The 11,162-nt window shown below is 32.2% G+C and overlaps 1 protein-coding gene across 1 annotated transcript; it reads right to left on the bottom strand.

Annotated features, from left to right (window-relative positions):
* Nucleotides 1-7,823: 7,823 nt before the first annotated feature.
* LOC141692953 (cytokinin hydroxylase) lies at nucleotides 7,824-10,889 on the bottom strand. Its single transcript, XM_074497922.1, has 4 exons — nucleotides 10,475-10,889; nucleotides 10,151-10,380; nucleotides 9,447-10,061; nucleotides 7,824-8,411 (listed from the first exon to the last, which is right to left on the bottom strand). Exons 1-4 carry the CDS (start codon nucleotides 10,770-10,772, stop codon nucleotides 7,980-7,982), a joined length of 1,575 nt encoding a protein of 524 aa, XP_074354023.1. The 5' UTR covers nucleotides 10,773-10,889; the 3' UTR covers nucleotides 7,824-7,979.
* Between the last annotated feature and the right edge of the window lie 273 nt (nucleotides 10,890-11,162).

Genomic DNA, 11,162 nt, shown 5'->3' on the forward strand with positions numbered 1-11,162 from the left:
TCCAAATACATGAAAGTATTTGAGATTTGGCTTCTTGTTCTTCACCATCTCATATGGTGTTTTTCCATGCTTGTTAATGAGTGTTGCATTTTGAGTAAAACAAGCAGTCTGCACAGCTTCAGCCCAGAAATAGGTTGGAAGCTTTGCTTCTTCAAGCATTGTTCGTGCAGCTTCAATTAGAGTTCTATTCTTCCTTTCAACAACTCCATTTTGCTGTGGAGTTCCAGGAGCAGAAAATTCCTGCTTTATTCCATGATTTTTGCAGAACTCTTCCATTATCAAATTCTTGAATTCAGTGCCATTATCACTCCTCAAAATTTTCACAGAATCTTTGATCAATTTATCCAGATGTTTGACATGATCAATCAGGATAGATGCAGTTTCACTTTTTGTGTGCAAGAAATACACCCATGTGTATCTGGTGAACTCATCTATTATGACCAACGCATATTTCTTCTTTGCAATAGACATGACATTCACTGGACCAAATAGATCAACATGAAGTAGATAATAAGGCTCAAGAATTGATGATTCAGTCTTGCTCTTGAACGAAGATTTTCTTTGTTTAGCCTTCTGACATGAGTCACAAAGACCATCAGGAACAAACACTGATTTTGGCAGTCCTCTCACAAGATCTTTCTTGATCAGTTCATTTATCTTGTTGAAGTTTAAATGAGAGAGTTTCTTGTGCCAATTCCAGCTTTCTTCAGTTGAGGCTCTACTCACTAAACAGATTGCAGAACCATCAGAACTTGTTGAAAGCTTAGCTTCATAAATGTTACCACGCCTGAATCCCTTCAGAACAATTTTTCCTTTAGATTTACTAACTATTTCACAATGTTCTGCAAAGAAATCAACATGATAACCTCTGTCACAGATTTGACTTATACTCAGTAAGTTGTGTTTAAGTCCTGAGACCAGAGCTACATCTTTAATAATGACATTCCCAAGATTGATATTGCCATATCCCAAAGTTTTTCCAATGTTGCCATCTCCATAAGAAACACTTGGGCCAGCTTTCTCCACAAAGTCTGATAGCAGGGCCTTATTTCCAGTCATATGTCCTGAACATCCACTGTCCAGAACTAAAATATTTTTCCTGTTGCCCTGCAATCAAAAAGACCACTAATTATTAGTTTTAAGGACCCAGACTTGCTTGGATCCTTTGGCCTTTTTAGGTTTGTTAACATTTGCAGCGGATTTAACATCAGATTTTATGTTAACAGTTTTCTTATCAGAACTTATACTAGAAGGAACAACAGAAACTTTCTTTAAAGAAGGTTTTATTTGATAATAATCATAGTACAAACTATGATATTCCTTACAAGTATAAATGGAATGCCATAAACTACCACAATGAAAACAAGGATTTTGTGGTTTGTATCTAACAGACTGACTCTTAACTCCTGACTTTGTAGATAAGGAGTTAATATTCTTATTCTTCCTGCAAAAAGAAGCCAGATGGTTAGAACTTCCACAGTTATGACATGCTTTCCTAGGAGCATCAGGAACAGATTTATAGTTATTGCTTTTATTCACACCTTCCTTTCCATTCCTGTTTTTCCTAGGTGATTTTACCTTGTTTGCATTCTTAACATCTTTCAGCTTATGCTTAAGCTGCTTCTTTGTCATTAAGCCTATGTTAACTTCAGCTGTCTTTTCCTGTTTTAGTTTGTCAGAAGCTAATTCCTTTTTAACTTCTGATTTCTCATTTTCGGATTTTTCAGTTACAAACTTAACAGGTTTTAACTTCGGCTTTTGCTTATCAACAGGCTTAATTTCTACAGTTCCTTTTTTATTTTCTCCATAGCCTAAGCCCTCTTTCCAGTTTCCACTGCTTAGCAAATTTTGAGTTGTTTTGCCAGAGTTAGTCCAAGTTCTGATAATCTCTCTCTCCTTTTCTAACTCAGTTTTTAGAGATTCATTCATTTTTAGCACTTCATCCCTAACATAAAAAGCATCATCTCTATCCTGCTGAGTTTGATGAAACATGACTAACTCTTTTTCTAAGAAATCATTTCTTTTCCTAAAAGCAAGATTTTCAGAAGTTAATCTTTCACATGTTAAAGTTTGATCTCTATAACTAACAAACATGGTTTTAAGATATCTTCTCAACTCATTAATATCATCAGTATGAAAAGCATAAGTAGTCTGAGGTACCTTTGTTTCAGCAGCTTCAGAACTGCTCTCAGAACTTGATTTATCAGCATTTGCCATCAATGCATAGTTCTCCTCACTTTCAGAGTCTGAGGTGTCTGTCCAGCTTTTCTGCTTTGTGACAAGAGCTTTGCCTTTGTCATTCTTGGTCTTCTTGCAATCAGGAGATATGTGGCCTTTCTCACCACAATTATAACATTTAACATTAGCGTAATCTCCTCTGTCAGACTTTCCTCCTCTTCCTTCAGATCTTCTGAAATTCTTCTTATCAGAACTTATGCCTTTCCTGGAAAACTTCTTTCCCTTCCTGAACTTCCTGTATGCAATCTTTGTGATTCCTTTCACCATAAGAGCACACAGCTTCATCATCTCCTCATCAGCATCAGTTTCAGGCAAGCTTTCAGAATCTGAGTCATCATCACTCTCAGAACTTGATGACTCAGTATCAGATTTTATGATAAGAGCTTTACCCTTATCTTTCTTTGAGGAAGGTGGTTTGGGGGATTCCTCTTCAACCTTGAGAGCAACTGTCCTTGACTTTCCTCCTTTCCTCTTGCTTCTTTGTTCCATCTCAAGTTCATGAGTCTTGAGCATTCCATAGATTTCATCAAGAGTTGTTTCATCAAGATTGTAGTTGTCTCTTATTGTTGTTGCCTTCAAATCCCAACATTCAGGAAGAGCTAACAGGAATTTGAGGTTTGTATCTTCAAGATCATACTCCTTATTTACTAATGACAAGTCATTCAAGAGTTTGACAAATCTATCATATACATCAGTCAATGACTCATTAGTCCTAGAGTCAAAGTGTTCATACTCTTGAGTGAGTATTGTCTTCCTGTTCTTCTTAACTGTTTCAGTTCCTTGACACCTTGTCTCCAGTGCATCCCATATCTCCTTAGCAGTCTTGCAGTTGATTACCCTGTTTGACATTACATTATCAATGGCACTATGCAATAAGTGACGTACCTTGGCATCCTTAGCAATAGATGCTATATCTTCAGCAGTGTAATCATTCTTTTCTTTTGGTACGGTCATTGCTGCTTCACCTGCAACTACAACAGCGAGCTTGGTAGGTTTGTGAGGCCCTTCCTTGATTCTATCAAGGTATTCTGGATCTGTTGCTTCCAGAAACATGGTCATCCTTACCTTCCATATGGGATATTCAGATGGTCTCAATATGGGAACTCTGATAGTCTCATATCGACTCTGAGTTGATGTCTTTGATGATTCCTCAGTTTTGGTAGGCTTAGTTGGAGTTTCTGTGTCAGACATGATTGTGTTTGGATCTTTAACTGTATGTGTGTTAACAGATAGCTCTGATACCACTTGTTAGGTCACACTTTCACTGTAGAGGGGGTGAATACAGTGTTTATTACAATCAAATCAAACTTCAAGAACTTATGTAACAGAAAACAAACTTTATTTAAACAATAAACTCTGTTACAATCTGGAACTGTTATCTCTCAGTGATGAACAAAATATCACGAGAGCTGTTAGGGTTATAATAAATAATATTCTCGATAATGATAACACTTATAGTGTAAACCCTATGTCTGTGTTTATATACTACACAGTTACAAGATAATCGCTAATTGATATGGAATATAATTCTGCTTCCTAAAATATATCAATCAGATATCTTCTATTCCAAGTATTCCATTCTTCACGGAATTCCTTCTTCATGCATATCTCTTCTTATGTTTATCTTGATCTTCTTAACTTTAATCAGCTACTGTCCTTATCTGATCGTCCTTCAGCACTTAAGTTCTGATATCTATCTCCTGATAACATAAGTACTGATATCCCTTAAGTTCTGACTTCCAGTATAAGTACTGATCAGTTAAGTACTGATTTGTTCTGTTCAAATAAGATCTGAAATCTAAACATAAAACATATTAGCCATGACATTATCAAATATATCTAACAATTTTCAAGCTTCGGTTTTACTTGACGAGGGACATGAACTAGCCCCTCGTCGAATAAGAATAAGAACCCGGTCACTTAGGAAGTGTGGCATAAAGTATAAGATGTTGGTCACTGGCAAAGTGCGACATAAAGTGTGATTTAGGGCTGTGGGACTAAATATAAGGATTTGTTATCAAGGTTTATTGATTGATTAAGAATTTTGAATATGTGAATTATAGAATATGTTGTGTGTTTCATTTTGATAATTGTTATAGAATATATAGTATGAATCTTGTATTAGTTGTTATCAAATATTTGTGTGATCCTATGTGATAGATATTACGTGTTATGTGGCCATATTGTGATTTCGAAAAAGATATACAAAATTTATTTTGAGTCATTGGACGGTAGTTGCTTGCTGGGCTGTATAACTCATTACTTACAATTTCATATTTCGCATAAGATTCGAGTTGGATAGCATTGAAGTTCGAGGACTTATAATTGGAGTAAATTGACATTTGGACTTCCGTTAGCTGCGCTTTTTTAATAGTCATCTTTGTAATTGAATTTTGGATTAGTAATTTTATTTATTTTAGTTTCGGGTTAAAATTAATAGTCCAAAAAGTGCGGGTTGTTACAAATGCGGATGGATGGTCCATGTTTTGCAATACAGATATAACGTAAGTATGTAATATGGATCGATTCAGGTGAAAAGTGGATAGTCCAAAGTAAAAAAATTTGGACAAAAAAGAACATGGTTGGGAATATGTTTAAAAAGGAAATAAGGGTAATTTAAGTAATTTAAAAAACCTAATGCTAGCAATTAGGAATATATTGATAAGCGTCGCCAAACATGCCCAATATATAAAGAATATAATTTATCTTTGAGCACGCACTATTCAAATCTTAAAATAATATCGGTACAACCAGTTTATAAAAACTTTTCATCCAGTTATGTGTCATTAGAATATTTACTTTCGCAACCGAGACTAAAATATTATTCTTATATATTAAAATTACTAGTTTATAGCGTTGTTTTAAGTATGTTCATAATTTTTTTAAAACAGTTAAACCTATTTAAAGTAATAGACTTGGTACCCGGAAAAAAAAATATTATTATGGCCAGTTTATTATTTTATTGAGAGTTGAAATATAATATCTTCATTATTATGTTGAGACCTTAAAAAATTATTTTAACGTGGTTATTACTTAACCGATTAACTATAAGAGCTATTTGAAACAAACAATATTATTGATTGAGCGATATAATTTTATTGATAATATATGTGTGACTTTTAATAATAATAATAATGTTTTCATTGGTTCAGATCAATAGGATACGAATTATACTTAGTCTGACATTTATTTGATTTATCCCGGATCAGTGGATTGCATTATTTTATTTTAGCCTGATGCACAATACACCGACCAAATCAAACTAATTATTTTAGTTTAATTTTAATTTTTAAAGTCCGAATGAATAAGATATTTTTATTTTAGCCCCGATAATTAGTATATATAATTTTGTTTTAATTGGCTGAATTATAATTTTATTGTAATTTTATGTTAATTCGGATCAATTGTATAATAATTTTTTATCATGAAATATTATTTTGTTTATCCTACTTCAATAGTATAATTTTTTAAGCCGGATAAATAGTATTTAATATTTTATCTTTGCCTAAGCCACTTTATTTCAACCAAATCCAACTAATTATATTCAGTTTGCTAAAATTTATTTAAGCCAGAAATAATAATTAGAATAGTATACAACTCAGAATAAATTGGCCGAAGAATTTGACTTCAATATCAATTATAATGATATAAAATTCGATATGAAATTTATATTGGTAAAAAATCTGGTGCACGTGTTCTTGCGTCGGCTCCTAGAATTTTTTAATGTTTTAAATCATTGTTCAAGGTTTCTTTTTATAAAAAAATTTCATTTTTTCCATGTAACTAAAATATTATTAAGGTTAATTTAAGTAGAAAATTTGTTATTTAAAATAAAAAGATAATGTATCTTAGTTGAAAAAGGTAATTGATTAGTTATTAGTTATTATAATATTTATTATATGAAGTTGCTCGTGATATTTTTGGAAAATAAGGTGTTTTAATTGAAAAAAATAAAAAAGATAATGTGTATTAGTTTTAAAAGGTTTGGATCAAAATAGGATTTATTAGTAATTATAATAAATATTTTGTTAAATATAATTGCATCTTGATACTTTTGAAAAAAAAGGTATTTTAGTTGAAAAGAAAAAAAAGATAACGTGTTTTAGTTGAATAAGGAAATTGATTTAAATATTAATTAGTAAAAATAAGTGTAAAATAATTTGAGTCTAAAATTTATTAAATAAGGGCAAATAAGTAAAAATAAGTTGAATAATTAAGTAAGATAATCAAATAAAGTCAAAAATTACCGATCGATCGACTACTAAACTTTTAATATTTCGTATATTATAATATAAATACTTAGAATAATTAAGTAAGGGCGATTAAATAATTTTAGCAAGTACCGACCGATTGACTACCAAATTTTAAATATTTCATATATTATAAAATACTAGCGTAAAACCTGTGCCGTGCGATGCACGCATCACACGGATTTTTTTTAATATTATACATTTTTTGTAAAAAAATATTTTGAATTCAATTCTTAATTTTGTTCATTTAAAACTTTAAATGATATGACTTCATGATAATTATATTAGTAGACGTATATGTTCAAAACTTTTTTAGACATTTAAACTTATTTAAAGTGAAAGAATTGGTAGGGGAATATTATTATAACAAAATTATTATTTTATTAAGGGTAAAAATATAATATCTCCATTTTGTTGGGACCTTAAAATATATTATTTTAGCATGGTGATTATTTAATCGATTAACTACAACTCTATAAAAAATATTTGAAAAAGACAATATTACTAATTGAACAATATAGTTTTATTGATAATTTTGTGTGTATTTTTTTAAAAAATATTATTATGTTTTAATTAAAATTTGATTATTTCACATTAATAGGATACGAATTTTACTTTATCTAATATAAATTTGATTTATCTCGGATCAGTGATTTATATTATTTTATTTTAGCCTGATGCCCAATACATCGATCAAATCAAACTAATTATTTTTTATTTTAATTTTAATTTTTAAAAAGTGTGGATCAATAAGATAATTTTGTTTTAAACTGAATAATTAGTATATATGATTTTATTTTTGTTGGTCAAATTGTATTTTTATTTTAGGTTTGTGTTAGTGTGAATCAATTGTATAATATATTTTTTTATCATGGATAAATAACATATATTATTTTATTTATCTAAGTTCATTAGTATAATTTTTATTGATAGTATTTTTATTTTATCTTAGCCCGAGTCACATGATATATCAACCAAATCTTAATAATTATATTTAGTTTGCTTAAATTTAATTTAACACGAAGTAACAAATTAGGATAATATAGAACTCGATATGAATGAAAATATAAATTGGTAGAAGAAGTTGAATTTAATATAAATTATAATGATATAAATTATAAAATAGAATTGAAATTGGTAAAATAATAGAGGAAGTTAACTTTAATATCAATTAGAATCGACCCAATAATTAGAATTAAAATAATTAAGTAATTTTAGCAATACCGACTAAGCGACTACAAACTTTAATGTTTTGTCGATAGATATAGATAGTATATAGCAGTATAAATTGTACGCCTCATCATAATATTTACTTTCGCAACCGAAATTAAAATTTATAACATTTCCATACGGGATGTGTATTTGAAACATATTGCGAATTACAATTCTACACAAATATTTTAAAACTAAAATAAATACATATATACTAGCATCGCAACAAAACTCAAGTTACATATGAATATATATAATCAATGAACATATATAAATTAGCTACTTAACAAGAGGTTTAACTATGAGGGGCATCCCTTGAGTTGGCCTGAGGGAGAGCATGATAGCAGGAGAATGACAATAGGAAGGTGACAAAGAGAAAGAAAACCTAGTTAAAATTAGGGTTAAAACAATCTTGTACTCCATGGTTGCCAAGTTTCTACCAACACACATTCTTCCTCCAAAACCAAAAGGCACATATCCCATCTTGCTGTTGCACCCTCCATGCATGTCTGCCTCGAACCTCTCTGGCCTGAACTCGTTCACCGTTTCGCCCCAAAGGCTATGGTCATGGTTCATTGCCACCACATCGATCCACATATTTGTGCCTTTGGGAATTACCACCTTGTCCACTCGAATGTCATCTTTTGCCTGTCTTTGAACATTTGGTGCTGATGGATATAATCTTAGAACTTCACTCATCACCCATCCCATCTGCATTCAAGGAACAAGAAGAGGATATATATCATATACATGGTCTAATTATGACAATAGTATGAATAATTGAAAACATGAATTTAAAACCTTAGATAAGAAATACATAATTAATCAACTAATAAGCTAATAAAATAATAATTTATTCATTTTTAAGTGAGCATCTGTACCTGTATAACTATATAAAATGAGCAATATTTAGTCTATTCATAAATTTATATTAAATATTTTACTATCCATTAATCTTAAATTGTGATTCACTGTCATTAAAAAAAACGCACATTTCTAGTCATCAAATTATCATAAATGAGCTTATTCGTAAATGACTTTGATCAGAATTATTCATTTTTTTCGTAGCGTTGGGGGGTGTTATATAAACATAAAGTGGTCTCAGTCGGATATATATTATTTTGATGTCGGCTTACAGAATAAGAATATGAGCCAAGATCTCAGAAATGGACATTTACAGACTGTACAGTCAATTTTCTTAATTTAGGTGCTCGCATTGCTATCTGTCAATCTGTCATATAGTACACATGGAGGCCCATTATCTGGGTAGAATGTCAACGTTAGAGTATTACTAGTGGTTTGTATATTATTGAAACCGACTCGTGAACACGTGGACGTTTCCGAAACGAACCCTGACCACACAACGTACACGCGCATTTAACGCATATTCGACTCAGATATATTTTGCATGCATCTCTCTCACTCACACACATGCACACCACTGCAATTCTACACTCTGCTTCCAACTCCAAATATATGCATATTTAAAAGTCTAGCCAAATTATATATAAATTACCCATAATGAATTTTTAATTACTACAAATGTGGACGGAGATGACTATTTCGAATAAGTAAAACGATGTAAATTACGTGAGAGAGAGAGATGACAGAGATTGAGAGAGAGAGAGAGTACTAAAATTGTGAGATGCGATTGTGCAGCTTATAAAGTTGATAGAACTATTAGTTTGAAATAAATAAAGAAAGCATGTGTTTGGGAAGAAGTAGTAATTAAAATAGCTAGTTTACCTTCTTTAGTCCAGCAAGTTTGGTAGCATCCACAACTTCGTCTCCTACAACTTGGCTGATCTCTTCTCTGAGTTGATGTTGCCACTCCGGATGCATGGCCAAGAGAAGTAATGTCCATGACAATGTCAATGCTGTCGTCTCGTGGCCTCCGAAAAAGAAAGTTTTGCACTCATCCACCAGCTCTCTTGTTGTCAATGAGTTCACTAGCCGACCATCCACACAATTATCAGCCAACATTAGGCCGAGCAAATTCTTCTGATCACCGCTCCCATTACCTTTCGCTTTAATTCTGTCGTTTATGATTGACAAAAGAAGGACATCGATTTCGTTTCCTAGCCTTTTGGCTTCAAGGTATTGTTTAGGGTACATGAACTTGCTAAAAGGTACTCCTACGTAACGATTGGAGTTGAACAAAGTTTTTTGCATGGCCCTTAATCTTTCCAATACCTTTTTACCATTTTCATAGCTCATTCCGAAGCTTGTTTTCGCAATGATCTCCCCTGCAGTGCTAATGATCTCTCTTTCAACGTCGATTTCTTGATTGCCAGAGTGTATTTGGGATGTCCATCTATCTAGCATTTCGTTTGCTGTCTCAATCATCAAGCTTCCCATGGCCTATTCACATAATAAAAAAAATTAATCGTTTGGTTTGTCCCATTGTATAACTAAAAGTTCATGTGTTATGAATTAGTTAAGCAATGTACCTTGAGGTTGGCCGGAGAGAATGCCGGAGTGATAACATGCCGATGACGAACCCAATCATCACCTTCAACCATAACTAAGCCATTTCCAAACATGGGTTTTCGATCATTTCTAAAAACACTTGGTTTTCCCCAGCTCTTGCCCAATACACCCAGAGACATCCTCTTCAAAAACTCAGGATCCGCAATGTAAAGAAATGGCTCCGTCCCCAGCCAATAGGTAAAAACTTTGCCTGAAAACCAACAAAAAAAAGCATAAGATTTTTGGTCATGCATGCAACAACAATGTACATATTCGAGTGTAGATAGCTCGGAAAAGCTACTTACCATGAGACTTTTGCCACTGAGCAAAATACGGAAAGACTTTGGAATGAATGTCATGGGAGATGATGTTAAACAAAGACGAAGAAGAATCGCTCTGCGACTTCTTCGTCTTTGATTTCACCATATCATCAATGTTTCCGAGAGGAAAACTTGGAGAAGGGCCACTTAATCCATTCCTTTTAAGCTTGTAGTACGCCATGTTTGGCAAAATCCATAACATGTAAACAACTTTAAACACCCCCAAGAGAAGTAAGATAGCCAAGGCTAATCCAACATCTTTCAAAAACCAAAGAAACTCCATCTCTCAAAAAATATATATTCTCTAGCTAAAAAATCTAATACCACTCGGAATGACAACTTAAATTAGAGAAACGTGTGTTTGTGTGTGTGCATATAAAGAGGTTAAGTTATAAGTATATGTGGATATCAGATGGTTTGTTAAGGTTTGAGAGAAACAAATGGGTATTTATAGAAGAAGAATAGGATCTAAATGTCAAAATTTGACTGGAAAGCAACGTACACAAGTCAGATCTAGTATTTAATTTGTTTTTGAATAAGGCTCAATTCTAAATTGTACTTCATTATACTAAAGTAGTTTAATTGGTTTTCTAATCACATGTTCCTGCGGCCAAAAACGAGTACACATACAAGGCGGCGTCCCTACAGATTTTTTTTGACCCATGATAAAGTC

The sequence above is a fragment of the Apium graveolens genome, chromosome 10 (genome assembly GCF_009905375.1).
Source record: "Apium graveolens cultivar Ventura chromosome 10, ASM990537v1, whole genome shotgun sequence".
NCBI lineage: Eukaryota > Viridiplantae > Streptophyta > Magnoliopsida > Apiales > Apiaceae > Apium > Apium graveolens.